The 15,690-nt window shown below is 46.3% G+C and overlaps 1 protein-coding gene across 3 annotated transcripts in view; it reads right to left on the bottom strand.

Moving 5' to 3' along the window:
* Positions 1-15,408, bottom strand: part of CLCF1 (cardiotrophin like cytokine factor 1) — a 50,635-nt gene extending 35,227 nt beyond the window's left edge. Inside the window, exon 1 of one of the 3 annotated variants that reach the window (XM_033159152.1) lies at positions 15,171-15,408. In XM_033159152.1, the coding sequence (XP_033015043.1) occupies positions 15,171-15,311 (141 nt within the window). In that variant the 5' untranslated portion in view covers positions 15,312-15,408. Of the gene's footprint in view, positions 1-14,140; positions 14,329-15,170 lie in introns of those variants that run through there. The other 2 variants (XM_033159170.1, XM_033159162.1) reach the window with 2 other exon arrangements.
* Positions 15,409-15,690: the final 282 nt, after the last annotated feature.

A 15,690-nucleotide genomic window follows, 5' to 3' on the forward strand; every position in this document is an offset into this window, starting at 1 on the left:
CAGGACTGTACCTTTGCACAGCAATCCTATACACGTTTACCCAGAAGAAGCACGTACGGCTATGTTCAATGGGCCTTACTCCTGGCTATGTGTGCAAAGAATTGCAGTGCTCTGCATGACAGCATCCTGAAAACGGCAAAGGAGTTCAAAACTCATGTGTTGCCTGGATGAATAAATCAGAGAAAGAAAACAACTCTTCACCTAGGAATCCAAGAGGTTTGCTTATATCACAATATATTTCAATTTATTTTCTTCCTTCTATTCTCCAAAAGCCTGATTTCCAGAAGATAGCAACATACAGTATCTCTTCACCAGTCAAGTGAGGAAGGCACAAGGGGGGTGGGGGGAATACAGTAGATCAACCTTAGGGAATCGGGATCGACTTTATGGGGTGTGGATTGAAAACAGCCCTAAGAGCATTTACCTGATTCGTACACCTCTCGGCCAGAGTGAGGCATCCGCGCTGAACTGAAAACGGACTGTGCTGAACCCGATTGGGGTGGGGGTTGCTCGCTTGTGACTCACTCCCCTTTCTGTTTGGGTTGGCTGAGCCCCGCGGTGCCGTGAGCCCCCACAAAGGTTTTTATTTTATTTTAATTTTTTTTTAAACTGCTCAGCCCCACATGTTATGGTGTGAGAGCCGGGGAGGGGCGGGGACGAGAGGAGAAGAAGGGTCGAGTTTCCAGAGTTGCAGGCGATGTTGGTTCCAAAACAAACAACAAATCTGGCCGTAGACTTTTACGTGGCGTGGTGGGGGGAGGCTGAAGGGGTCGAGGGGTGTGGACGACGGCAAGCTGGGCACAGATTAGAGTGGCCCTGAGGCGAGAATGGGAAGAAGCAATCGAAACGTGGCGGGAAGGGGCCCCAGAGCATTTTTGCAACTTTTTAGAATGCGATCCAAAGAAAAGAGGTTCTTCACCGGGGGGGGGGGGTGCATTTACTTTTTCTCCCTCACATGCAAAAGAGAAGGTGGTAGATACGGGAGGAGGAGGAAGGGAACTGACTTGTGGAGCCCTGAACTTAATGCGGCCATTGCAATCAACGAGCTGCATTCATTTATTTTAAGATTTGTATTCCGCTTTGTCACCGGAACTTCGAAAGCGGCCGCCAGTAAAAGAAACCCCTTTAAAAACCAGACCAGCGGAGTTGGTCGGGTTGTTTAATGGCGGCTGGAGTGACGGGGAATGCGTATGGTGAGCCCAGAAAGCTCACCGTGGAAGATTCTGGCTTCATTTCTCCAGCCGTTTTATTTTATGGATGCTAAGCGAATACGTACATGGAAAAGATAATAGACTAGTTTTGCTTTGATACCCACCAGATTTATCCTGGGAGGTAGGTCCCTTCTATGATTTACGTGATAAAGAAGTTTTATTTTTGCCTTCGCAGATACTTCTTGATTAAAGACTGAAAGTCAGAGCAGCAGGCCAAGAAAATACTTGCCCTGCCTTTAGGAGTCAGTACAAGATATCACTCTGCCCACCTCACCATCGAAAAAAATTAAAGGAGCAGCTGATTGCTCTTATGTTTAGCGGGGAGGGCTTAATCTAAATCTAAATCTCCAGGGTGAAAGAGGCTACTGGGAGAGCAAAGGGTGTAAAGGGGGCAATTGCTTTTCACCCTGCAGGTATGCATAATAATTTGAAAGGAAGCCTTTGATGCAGTGAACTGGGGTAGCCACCCCTCCTCCTGGTTCACACACAAAGGGAAGGACTAAGACAGGCATGTCTAAAGTCCATTTCGGGGTCCTGATCCAGCCCGCCAGTCAATTTTATCCAGCCCCCGTGGCAACTTCAATCCTAAAAAAGCTCAATAACGTTGGTCAGCTCTTGAGCATGTTCACTTCATCAAATCTGGCCCTCTGAAAAAAGTTTGGCACCCCTGGACTAAGAGGAATTAGCAAATGGAAGGTGGGGTAAGGAAGAGGCAGAAACCAAGTTAATGTAATATGGAGGGGGAAATCAGTTCATTAATGGGCCAGAGGCACATTGGAGTTGACCCAGGATTGCAAGTGGAGCAGAAGCATGTTGGAGAGCGGATTTGTACTACTTAGGGTACATAAGATTATATATGGACCCTTAACACTTTTAACCTTGCTTCTGTGCAAAATCAGAGTGGTTATGAAATGATAAAAGCATTCTGTATATTCAGAAAGGTTGAAGGAAGAGTCTTACATATGTGTTCAGAACTAGGCTGCAGTAGATACTCTGGATAACTTAATACTGTATGAGATTTAAAGTGCTACCCCGAAACTGAAAGGGCACCCCCTTTGCCATAAACTATCTCAATGACTTAGCTGAGTACCGTGGTACCTGAGGGAGCAGGTGGCGCTGTGGTCTAAACCACTGTCAGCAGTTTGAATTTGTGTGACAGGGTAAGCTCTTGTTACTGTGTCCCAGCTTCTGCCAGCCTAGCAGTTTGAAAGCACACCAGTGCAAATAGATAAATAGGTACTGCTGTGGCTGGAAAGTAAACAGTGTTTCCAGGTGTTCTGTTGTACCAGGAGCGGTTTAGTCATGCTGGCCGCATGACCTGGAAAGCTGCCTGTGGACAAATGCCAGCTCCCTCGGCCTGAAGCAAGATGAGTGCAGCACCCCATAGTTGCCTTTGACAGGACTTAACCGTCCAGGGGTCCTTTACCTTTCTTTCTTTCTTTTTCACTAACATATAAAAGTTTCACATAAGAAAACCTGATGTCTGACACCTGTCATTTTGATTTAAAGTTTGTTTTTAATATACTGCAGTTGCAGGAAGCCTCAAAAGTGTGCATGCATGCGCAGGTGTGTCTGTAGGAAGCTTAAGCCTGCAGTGGTCCTGGACGTGTGAACTTCCCATTCTGCTCAGACAAACAGTGAACTGTTCCATTGCACACATCTAAAATTTAGATGCCCACATTATCAGCTTTCTCCTTCATTGTCTTATGAAAAGGTCCAAGAAAGTAGAACATATATTAGTATACCCTTGAGCATTGTTACAATGTGGTGCAATGTTGAAAATTTCACCTAGTACCGGTAATCCAAGGTCTTAAAACTCTGCTGGTTCTAGGCTACTGAGTGGAATATCAACATTTGTGAATTATATAGTGTCTCCTATAGTGGGCTATGAATGACTTGACATCTGACGTTGGTGTGTGGAGCAATGGCAAAGAACCAGCACCGCTTTTAGAGAGCCAGGTGCCTCTATCACCATTGCTGCTTTTAGTCTGGAAACAACCTATGAGTTGGGCTGTTCATTATTGCCATTTTACAGAACAGAGGCTGAACAAAATAAAATACATTGTTTAGGCTTTCTGGTGAATCTTCAGCTGACGGGATTGGAACATAGTTCCCAGATATCTTCAGTAAGTAGGGGCTGGGTGGGCTGGAGTGACGTTGGTTGTGTACCCTGCTTGTCCTTACATCTGTGTATTCCCTTAGGCATACTCCGGGCTGAGCAAATGTAGGAGTCTGCTGATGACACTGGGGAGCCCCAAACAGCCGGCAGACTTGTTTGCATCAATAATGACAGAGTCAAGGCCGTGCAAGAAAGCGGACAATGAAATTAACCAGACAGTGGCTGTGCTTTGTAAGGATTTTTCCATTCTGAGGTAAGCTGCATCACTCCGGGAGAGAGAAGTGTAGGGTGAAGTAGGAAGTGACAGGGAACAGAAAAAGTGTGAAAATGAATGAGGCACAGAAGGAGATTCCTAGATGGATGGGAGACTCTGCAGGTTATATAGCCCACGGAGGAACTTGCAGCTGTTTACAAATGGGCACACAACAGAGCATGTGCTAGAATACTGTACATAAGAAACTGTACTGGGTCCGCCAACACATTTTTAACCATTTATTGTCAAACTTAGAGCCTGATCTTAATCACATTTACTTGGAAGCAAACCCTATTGATTTCACTGAGACTTGTTTCCTGGCAAGTATGCTTAAAAGTTCAACAACAGTTTGTGAACAGCTCCTAAAGTTAAATACCTGTAGCAAAAGAACAGGCAGAGGATAGTCAGTGACCACCCACACTTATAGGCAGCAGCAAACAAGGGCAGAATGGGGAATTGAGGCAAAGGATGTGAGGACAGATGAGGTCAAGTGAGAAGGGAAGACAGCTGAATTGGAAGCTTAAGGGCTGAAGAATAAAACACAAGGAGTGCAATACAGGGGTTAGGTTCCATGCAAATCACTTAGCTGTGTGCTTAGTTCCTACAGATTTGCCTACAAAGCACCATGCATAAGCCACTGGCAGAAACTCTGACAAGCTGTTTAGTGAACCTGGATGCACTAAGGCTATAAAAGTTAGAAGGCCAGATTGGGGGAGTCACTGAGGTCCGTAAGATATCTATGCAGCTTGCCAGAATACCCCATAGTCTTGGAATTGGTCTTGGAGACCTGTACCTGTAGTTGAGTCAGTGGAAGAGATTAGGGATGCTGTTGGTTAAGTGCCCACCCTGTTGCCCAATGGCTGTCTAAGGTAGTCTCAAGTCCAGTGTTGGGGGACCCCAGGACAGTGGTTCTGCATGACCTCGATATTCATGCCAAGGTTGCTTTGTCTGGTCCAGTTTGGGACTTCATGGCCTTCATGGGCCTGTCCCAAATTGTCAATGGACCAATACACAGGATAGGACACACATTAGCTTTAGGCTTCACTTCAGGGTGAGTGGCTGATGGTTTGCATATTGATCCCTTTGTTGTGGGGAGGGGCCAATTTGGACGGCATGCCCTTGGAGACCTATGAAATCTGATCAATTCCTGAGTGCTCTGGAGGACTTTCCAGTAGCCAATTTTGGTGATTTTGTTGAGGCTGTTTCCTCATTGTGGAACATTAGGGTGAGGAGGCCTGTTGAGACACAGTTGCTTCAGTGTGTCTGGTCTGACACTGCAGAGCTCATTCTGCTCCTCAGTTCTCTTCATAGCTACAAGCAACAAAAGAGGCCAGATAACAGCTATAGCAGGCTGAACAGTGGTTAGAATGCATATCTGCAACTATCACATAGCGATGATGGCAGCGAAAAAGGTCCACCATTCCATTTCCATCAAGCAGAGCTCTTTCAAGTGGTTAAAATGTTGTTACAACCTGCCTCAGTCAGTAGGACACTGTAACCATCACAAGCCTGCTGTTTAGGCACACCTGTTTAGGCAAGCATTCCCCGGAAGTGAATTTAGGATTTTATTGTTTCAATAGGGGCTTTTGTTTAGCTTCTTCAAATGCCACAATGGAATACTTACTGTGTATTTTAATTATGTATTGATTGTGTATTGATTTTATTGTTGACATATAAGTGGTACATAAATTGGATGACAATGAGGATGATGATGATAATAATAATAACATTGCTACATAAAGCCTCCTGTTAGTGAGAGAGACAGGAGTGGCATCAGACCAAATGGTAAAATTAGATGCTTTTTGGGATAGGAGCCTGGTCTCTATCATAAAAACCAAATAAGATGAGTGTTTGCCTAGGCCCAAAAGTTGTGAGCAGGGCCACCAAGTGCGCATAGTGCCCCTGGAGGACAGTTGAGGAGATCATGTCTAGACTGCACAATGCAAAAATAATTTCAGATTTGGGTACAAGCCAAGGTGTTTGGCAGTTCCAACTCAACACAGAAAGTGCCAAACTCTGCACCTTTAACTTCCCTCTTTTTAGACCTGTGCTTAATGGATTTCTGTGTGGGATAGTAAATACCTGAGATTACAAGAACATCACTGCTTGGACCACTCAGAACTCATGAGGTGGTAACGTGTGCTTAGTCAAGTCTGTTGCATGCTTACTCAGAAGCAAGTCCTCCTTAGTTCAGTGGAACTTGCACCACAAACTTTATACATGTTTACTTTGGGCGACTGTGCATAGGATTGCAGCCCTACTCTTAATAGATGGATTTAGGATTGCAATCTTAGCATAACAAAGAGGCTTCCTGCAGGGTGATGTGTAATAGATTTCCACTAAGGTAAAAGCAACTGTATCAGTGGAAAGACCTTGGGCGTGCAGAGAACAAGGGGAGTGTGGAAATGCTTTATTTCAGTTGCTGCATATGGTGAGGTGTTAGTTGGCATCAGGTTTTATAGCGAGACATTCTTAGGAGGGAAGTATTGATTGGGAAAACTGGCTGATAGCAAAAGAATAGTCCACTTCAGGGATGGGATTGGTAAGCTTTTGAAAATAGACAGATGTTTCTCTTAAACAACCCTGAAATTGCAGCCTTAGGTGTATATTGAAGTCACTCCTATGCATGCATTAACTAGGAAGTACCATATATACTTGAGTATAAGCCTAGTTTTTCAGCACATTTTTTGTGCTGAAAAAGCTGCCCTCGGCTTATACTCGAGCGAGGCGGGTGGTGGGGGTGACGAGAAAAAAGCCCTTTCTCTCCGCTCGTGCCGCCACCTGCTCTCCCCAGTCAACTATTCCTTAAGAAGTGTAGAAGAACAGCGGTTCTTTACTCTCCCCAGGCAGCTTGTTCCATTCCTGAACTGCTCGCATAAATGCAAACTTGGCAAAGGAGGAAGAGGAAGGAGCAGCCCAAAGGGCTGCTTTCGGGCTGCTCGTTCCTCCTCCTCCTCCACAGCGGCAAAGGTGAACCGGCTTATACTTGAGTCAATAAGCTTTCCCAGGTTTTTGTGGGAAAATTAGGTGCCTCGGTTTATATTCGGGTCGACTTATACTCGGGTATATACGGTAAGCACCATTGAGCTTGGTTGGATTTATTTCTGGGTAAACATGAAATATTATTGGCCTGCGTGACCTCAAAACTGTCCTGAGCCTGTAAGATATATATGGATGTGGTTGTTGACAAGAGTTTTTCTGACACAGGCTTTTTAGGTGTGTAACTCTACTGTTGAATATGGGAACGAGTGGAGCCAAAATATATATTGAGCTAAGCTGCATTGAAACCAGTCTGGCCTGGTTCAAAACTGTGATGTGAGCTTACAAGAGTTTCAAGGCTGAAAGGAAGGCAGTAGGAAAAGCCCAAAGTCAGAGCAGAAAGTCATATTAAGGGCACCTTACTGCATGCATTGTGGTTCTGTACAAAAGCCATCATGTGTTAATACTATGCAGAATGCAGATTAGTAACACTAAGTATAATTCCTAGTGCCCATCTGGTTATTGAGACAGGTAAGAACAGAGTCTGTGATGTCCTATCCTGACCAGGCGTGAATAGCATTTAGCCATGCTCAAATATCCAGCTGTGAAATTTAGAGCCAATGCAAGAAACAGAAGACAAAACCCCCTGAAATGATTCACGTTTAGGGGTGCAGCATATTCTTTGATCACAGAAAACTAGAGGTGCCTTGTGGATTTTCATGACTATGGAAATGCTCCAAGATTGCTGGTCACCCTAATGCTACAAGTTTAAAGCAGGCTGATCACCTTTCAAGTTTGTGAGCTTTTCTTTTTCTAGCTGGCTTCTCCTGGAAGAATTAAGCTGTTGGCAAGAGTTTATGACAGGTTGTTCCCCCTTGGGATTTCAAAGCATTCATGGCAGGGAATGGCTTGGTGGTCTGTGAGCGCTTCATTTAAAGAAATCTTAATATGGGAAGCCTTAATTTGAGTCCTTCCTATATTAGACACAGGGATTGGCAGAGAATCTGGTGTTCCTGGGGCTATTAATGGGGAGACACTGTTAAATTTCCAAGAGGGCTTTCAAGAGTCTTGTGGGCAGAATAATGAAGAACTAGCATGTCAGCACTGTGTAATTTAGCCAGCGTCAATTATACCAAAGAGCTTTTATGCCAGAGCACAAAAAATGCACTTGGGACACTTGCAGTAAATAGCACTCCACTGAGATTCCTAGAATCTAAATGAGAAATCACTGCACAGGAACTGTCCATACTAAGAAAATAGCAATCACTGTGCAGTAGCCACAAGGAGACTGCTATCCACACAGACTGGACCTCGACACCTTTTTAAAACTGTCCTTGTAAGCAGGGTTCAGATGCTGTAGATCATGGATTGAGAAACATTTGGTCCTCTGGATGGTGTTGGACTCCCAGTGCCCATCAGTCCCATCTAGCATAGGCAGTGGCCAAGGATGATGGGAGTTGTAGTCCCATAACATGTAGAGGGCCACGTTTCCTATCCCTGCTGCAGATAAAGATTCCACAAGAAAGCCTTGATTCACTTTCTTATCTTCCTCCACTCAAGTTTGCATTCATACAAACTGCAGCCAGATTTTTCCCCAAAACAGCTGATGTAACATCTGAAATCACCTCCTACTGGTCTGAACTCAGAAACACCACTTTGCCCTCATCTCCCTTGAACATCCTTTCAGGTCAGCTTCCCTTGAAGGTCTGCCATCTCCTGAATGACTCCATTGCCTGCACACCCATCTTTCATGTGAGGAATGTTACAGCTCCATCTCAGGCTCCTCTGTGCCCCAGTACTGAACGGACTTGCCACTCAAATCAGGTTTTTCTTTTCTGCTGTTGGCTGTATAGCTTTGCAATAATGAGCGACCTGAAATCCAGTGTGGTCAGAATGGAGTTTGATTTTCCCATATATAGTCAGGGTACCATGATGCATTTTGCTCAGCCTCCTTTCAAGACCTCAAGCATCCCTCTGCGATTACGTTCTAGTGACTAAGTCATCCGCAGCATCTGGGCTAGCATCCAAAGTTGTTGCTTGTGGCCCAGATTATTACAGTATTGTCTTCTCTACCTGTGTGATACTTTCCTTGCTCCATCCATGGCCCCATCCTTGCCTCTGTACTACTGTTTAGCATGCTGATTCAAGGCCCAGTCTTCTGACTCCTTTGCCATGCTTCTCTCTTGCCTTTACACCAGGGCTGACTACACTCAACTCCCATCACCCTCAACCATCATAGCCTATAGTTAGGGTTGATGGGAGTTGCAGTCCAATAGCATTTGGGGGACCACAGGTTAGCCATCCCTGGCTTACATGATCAGTCTAGTTTTATTCTCAATTCTGAGGCTGATTCTATTCCTAATATTTCCCAGTTTCTTCCTAGGCTACAACACAATAGGCCACCTGTCCTGTTGTGTGTTGAAAGTCCTCCTATTTGTGAGGAAACTGATTGACTAGCCTCCCACGGCCATCGGCTCCATCGGCTGCCCCTGACAATAGGTACCTGTAGCTTGTGACCGTGCTTAAATGCTTTGTTTCCTGCATCTATCCCAACAACAAACACCTGAAGTTTGGGAGGTAAATGTCTAATGAAGGAATAGATTACTGCCACTTTCTCAACCCAGGGGAAATTGTCACCACAACTCCTGGTTATTCCGTTACTTCTGTGACCTTGGGTGTGTGTGTGTAGGTTGTCTTAACAGGCAGAAAACTTGAACTTGGACTTGGTCTTAGTCTTAGTAGTTCTGAGAATAGAGTTACTAACTGGCAGCGGGTGTCTGTGTTTGGACTGAAATCACCATGACTGACTTGGGGATTGCAGGGGGGTGGGAAGCTTGCAGTTTTTATAAGGTTCTTTTTGAATTTGTACTACCTTCCAGTTTTTTAGTGTGTCTTCAGTTCACATAGTATAACGGAACACCTGGCTGGATCTAATTTAGTGGCTGGACAGGCTTACCCCCTGCATGTTGGGATGGGGAACCTGTAGCCCAACAGACACTGCTTAATTGCAGCTCCGATCACCCCTAACTATTGAACATGCTGGCTGGGGCTGATGGGAGCTGGAGTCCCAACATCATCTGGAGGGCCAAAGCTTTCCCTGTCTGTACTGTATCTAAATTCCACCAGAGCATTTCTGCCCCTGTTGGTCTACACAACTGACTGCAACCTGCATGGGATCAGGACCTTCTCACAGAAAGCATGTGGGTGGCCTGGCGTGGATCTGTGGGGGAGAAAGCATTTGCTCCATTGGATGTCAGACCTGGCCCGTGAAACAGTTTTATCAGGCTCTTGGCAGCCCTGCCAAATGCTAACCATGTGGTATGCATTTTGCCCATGGTTTCATATGCAAGGAGAGGAAATTTGTTTGCAAATGTGGCGAGATATGTGAGTTATTCCATACTTTAAATGTGATTATTGGGAGGGGGTGTGTTATAAACAGTGCCCCGTCTGATAGCTACGCAGAGGCTGAATTCTAAAGCCTGGCCACCTGTGAGGAGGTCGGGCTGTGCATCAAACTATACTTCCGGTTTCCGGACTACTGCCTGGAGAATAGAGTGGTCCCTGAGAACACAGAACTTGGCCATCCCTGCACTACAGCACTGAGCCAGGAGTGTGGGAAACGGCTGTCTATATGTGCCCCTAAAACTGAAGCCTGTCTCTCAAAATGTCCTGCTCGAGCCTCATTTGTACCGCTTTCCATATATAAGCCTGTTACTGTCTTGTCGCAATAGCACACAGAACCATTCCCTATAACTTTTCCCCTTTCCCTCTTTAATTTCCTGGCTGCAGGCTTAGGATCAGCAAACCTAAACCAGCAGCAAACTTAATGAGGAGCATCTGTACAGAAAGGGCATGCACGTGGAAGAGTGTGTGTGTGTGTGTGTGTGTGTGTGTGTGCACGCACGCTGGTGCGCTTACACATACAGATGTGTGCAAACCCACAGGGTTGGACAGCAGGAGGTCTACCTGTCAGAACTCCGAGGATGCCTTGAACTTATCTTATTGTGGGGGGAAAGCCAATGCTGATATAAGGCCCAGTGCAGGCCCAGACTGAGACAGTGGCAAGACTTCCTCTGTTGCCCATTTACTGGGCAAGTTGTGCTGTACAATGTAGTGCTCATAGCCAAGGTTTATGTTATATCCCACCTTTCTTCAATCATGAAACCCAAGGCAGTGGACATGGGATTCCCAGGTGGTCTCTCATCCAGGCACTGACCAGACCCAAACCTGCTTAGCTTCAGCAAGGAGGTGGTCCAATGTGCCTTCTGACCACAGCCAGACCTAGTCTCGTTTCTATCTAGTGTGCCATTTTCCCTAGATGAAAGTTGTGTGGGGCAACCCCAGTAGCTTGTAGCAGCACTCAAATGTGTGAAGAAGGTGTGCTTGTACACCAACTCAAGACTGGATTTCCAGTCCTCAGGTGTGAAACCTATGAAGTAGCCATCAGGAAGACAGTGGCTTAGCGTGCATGCTAGGGTGTGTTGTCCTCAAAGGGCTGAGGCAATAACTCCAGGAACTTTTCGTTTCAGGTATTAAGCAATGTGGCTGTTAAAAGTATTATGTTTCTGAATTTGACTGTGCTACGCACATGAATTTAGTGCCCATCCTGTCTTATACCTTACTATCCTTACACTGACTGTTTACATTCTGTCTGTTTACTAGTTATATATAGCCACACTGTTATACTGAGCAAGCCCTGATCTCACACAGATTTCTACCCTTCTCACGCACTGAAATTAATTCCATCCCCCACTTTTGTTCTGAGCAGGGCCCAGAGCTCACTCAGATGCTGCCATTCGCAAGAGGGGACAGCCTTATGCACACAGCCCTGGGTGTGCTTTTTCAAAAGCACAACCCAGGGTGTCCCACTAAGCCACTGGACAGTACAATAAAACACTTTGGTTTCTAAGAAGAGAAGGACAAAAGAAGAAGAAGAAGAGTAGTTTGGATTTGATATCCCACTTTTCACTACCCAAAGGAGTCTCAAAGCGGCTAACATTCTCCTTTCCCTTCCTCCCCCACAACAAACACTCTGTGAGGTGAGTGGGGCTGAGAGACTTCAAAGAAGTGTGACTAGCCCAAGGTCACCCAGCAGCTGCATGTGGAGGAGCGGAGACGCAAACCCGGTTCCCCAGATTACGAGTATACCACTCTTAACCAATACACCACACTGGTGTAGCAGAGCTGTCAACTTTCCCTTTTTAAAAAATGGGAAACGGCACGGGAATAAGGGAATTTCCCGCAAAAAAAGGAAAAGTTGACAGGGAAAGAGTAGTTCCACACGCAGTTCACAGCAATGATTTTGCTATGCACCAGGAACAAAACTCATTCCAAGCTGACCCTTTTGGGGGCTCTTAATGTCTTTGCCAACTTGGGATGGACAGATGGAAATGGAAAATAAGCCAATAGTAAAGGCTTCCAGCCCCATTACCTCTGAGCAGCAAATTTAATGAGGAGCATCTGAAGGGAAAGGAGATGCATTTGTGTGGCCATGGACATGCATATGCAGTATGCACGTACATGGCTGTTTTGAGCATGAGGAGTATGTATGGTCCTTAACTAGGGGGTATATACCAATCTACATGTGGCTCCATAATATGCCTGGATACTTTCCCTGGGGTAGTCCCAGCCTCTCTCTTGAGTTGCTCCTTCCATAACAGTGATCTTGTATTCCAGCTACCTTCTTATCCCTGCACATATAAGCTAAGGTTGACCTTCCTATGAGTACAGTGGATCTGCAGCCGTGGTATTCCACAGCATAGACCCTTTTCAGGTGTGGCGATTGGCTGTCTGTTTGGAGGACGGGCTCCCACATCCCCTCTTGCACACAACAGCGGGCCGTGTTGCCTGCTGCTTGCCAGCCTGCACTGGTGCCCAACTATGCAGCAGGCAAACGGGGTTCGACTCGTTTCCAAAGACATCATCCCTATAGATAATCTCACGTGCATGCACTTGTAATTGCTGTGCTGTGTACACACAAGTAAAGAAGACGTGTGTTTTGTGGGATCTGTGCCATTTCCCAGCACACCATTTCCCTTTCTAGTCACACCTACCCCATTCAGTTCCCTCCTGCACAGCATCCTCCCTGCCCCCCCTCTGCTACCCAACTCTAAGCAGCTTTCTGCTTTAAAGCAAAAAGAGCCAACAAGTGGCACATTGACAGCCTATCAGCCCAATGTATTGCTGGGTAGGATCCCTCCCTAATTTGGGCTGTTCTGGAGAGAAGTCCCTTAAAAAGATGCCTAGTCCCAAGCTGCTAGCTGCAGCTGCTGGATGGGAGTGATAGAACCATTTGCCTCTATCAGTTTTAGCTCTATTCTCTCCCTCCCTCCCTGCGCGGCCCCCCCTCCCGTGCCTTTTCACTTTTCCTGGCTATCTCAGCCAAGGAGCAGAACTGACCAGCAGTAAAGAGACCCAAGCCGATAGACAGCATCTTTCCCCAACAGACCTAGCAGTGAGAATTTGGGCTGTTGTTCATTTGAGACATGAAAGAGCAAGTTCTGCGTATGCCTGTCTACTGGTCTCCTCGGCCTCACATTTTCCGGCATATCCCCCTCCACGTTCCCTGCTTTGCCTTTTCCAGCATCCAGGCAAGGGAGAAAAAAATCCCAAAGATTTTTCTGTTTTTGTTTTGCTTTGTTTGTTTGCTCTTTCTTTTTAAAATAGCTGACTCTGTGGGAGCAAGAGACTCCCCTCTCCCCCAAACAGCGTGATTGTCAAAAGAGCCAGTCCAGGAAACAAACCACTTTTGACCTTTTAAGGCTTGTTTTTACATTTTTTTAATTTTATTTTAAACACAAGCCCTCTCCCAGAAAGCCTGGGGTGTTGTCTGCAAAACACAAAACCCCCATTGCTTATAAAAATTACACCCTGCAGGAAAAAGTTCTCTCATTCCAAGTAATCGCGCCCCCCTCCGCAACTCCTTTCCAACCTTTTCAAAGTAACAGCAAGAAAAGTTTCGTTAACCGGCTGCAAATGTTAAAACTCTAAGGATTAACAACAACAGCAACAAAAACCCCTAACATTATTTACGAAGACTGGACACTTCCTAGGGTTTTGTGTTCCCCCCTTCCATCCGCCGGAGCAAAGGACGTTTCCTCGTTCTTTGCAGAAAAAACTTGTTTCAGGGTGGTTCCCCCCCTCCCCTTTCACTTCTCCTGTTCTTTGTTTAAAAACAAACAAACAAACCTTTATTTTGGTAACCAAACATACTTTCTTTCTGTGCTGGGGCAGCACTTAAAGCACGACAAGGGGGTGGTGGTAACCCTTTATAGCCCTTGTCTAAAATGCTGGTGACTTTGATTTTCCTCTGTCAGTTTTGGATGTTATTCCCTTACTAAGCAGCGTCTCTCTCTCCCCTTCTCTCCCCCCCCCCCCCAGTAATCACAAACATGCATGAAAAAGAGAGAAGGGGGGCAAAGGGAAAGTCTTAAATCAGTCCCAAAGCCAGACAGACGTTTTAATCAAATCAAATTAGAATCAGCAGCGGTTTTGGGGTGGGGGGAAGATGAGGCGCATGGCAAGAACCCCCCGCCGCCCCACCCCCCTCTCAAAACTGAATGAGATGCGAGCCCTTACCTGAACCCCCCCCAGCAACACATAGCATAGTAGACTCAGAGTTTGGGCTGGGGGCGACGCTGTGGGTTAGCAGGCAAACGGTTTTGTTCCGAAGCTCCTGGCGCAGAGTGAAAAAATTGCCTTTCTCCCCGGCTGGCTCTGCCCCCGGTTCCGTTCCTTTTTTCCCTCCCCCCTTTTCCCTATTTGTTTTGGTTTGTGTTTGCTGGGTGTTAGGTGGGAAAAGTTGTCTGTACGCTTTTTTTTTTTTTTTTGGTATGTGTGCAAAGTTTTCACCTCTCTCTCTCTCTCTCTCTCTCTCTCTCTCTCTCTCTCCTCTTCCACCTCCCGTGATTTGCTCTTTTGATTGGTGTCCAGGAATGTAAGAATATAAAAAAGAAAAAGGGAAAAAAGTGCATACACCCTCTCTCGAAGCGGCTGCCTTTCCTTTCCTTTCCTTTCCTTTCCCTTTCCTTTCCTTTTTTTTTAAATCAAGTGTTAAGCAGAACCAGGTTGCTTTCAAGAATGTATTTGATGCAATTGTATACAAGCGGAGGGTCATTCATTTCTTTCTCCTTCTCTCTCTCTCTCTCTGTGTGTCTCTCTCTCTCTCTCCCCCACACACCCCACATATGCCACCCACCTCAACATACCCCACTGCAGCTCTTCAAACTTTGGGCTTGGGAGGGGCAAGAGAAAGGTAAAGGAGCTAGCAGTATGCATTTCCCTCAAAGTGAAAAAGGAAGCAGGAGAAAACTTTTGTTTTGTTTTGTTAAAGAACTCTCCAGAGGAAATGCCAGCCCACCATACCCCACCCTAACCCCCTCCCAACCCCGCTCTCTAGATCTCTGGATGCTGCCAAGATTTGCTAGTGGCATTTTTTAACAAAAATGAAGAAGAAGAAAAAGAAGAAGGGGAGGGGGGGGTCTTCCAGTAAATGCTGGAGAAATTGATCGTGTTTGTGAGGGCTCAGTTGAGGTTCTCAGTGGGGAGAGGTGGGCTGGCTTCCCTGCGCAGGAGGGGAGGCCTGCAGAAAGGTACCCGGGACTCCTACCTGCTCTGAACTCCATCTGGTTAAAGCCCCAGTCCGGTGCAGCCCTTGAAGGTAGGTGTGTGGCTGGATGCTTCCTTTCGCCGAGGGGTCTGCATGGAGTCTGCTGCCTCCTTTATTCTGGGCCAGGATTAATAATCCCATTTGCCAATCCCACTCACTAGGGTTTGGTTGTGGGTTTGGTTTTTGTGTGTGTGTGTGGTTTGTTGTTGTTTTTTAATTTGGTGAAGATATTCACGAAACCTTCCCTTCTACCCCCCCTTCCTCTTTTCTGACGTGTAACGCTTTAACCACAAAGCAAAGCCCAGTCCCAGAGGGTGGGAGTATGTGGGGGGGCATGGGGGGGAGGAGGAGAGGCACCGCAGATTGGCTCCTCTCCCCTACAAAGAGACAAGGCGAGGTGAGTGTGTGAAGCCACCCTGTCTCAGGCTGAAATGCCAGATTTGGAAAAGGGAGGTGGAGGGAAATGTGGGGGGGGGGGAAGGAAAGGGGTGGGGATAGACGGGAGAAACTGACCCATTCT

Source organism: Lacerta agilis, chromosome 1 (genome assembly GCF_009819535.1).
Source record: "Lacerta agilis isolate rLacAgi1 chromosome 1, rLacAgi1.pri, whole genome shotgun sequence".
Classification (NCBI taxonomy): Eukaryota; Metazoa; Chordata; class Lepidosauria; order Squamata; family Lacertidae; genus Lacerta; species Lacerta agilis.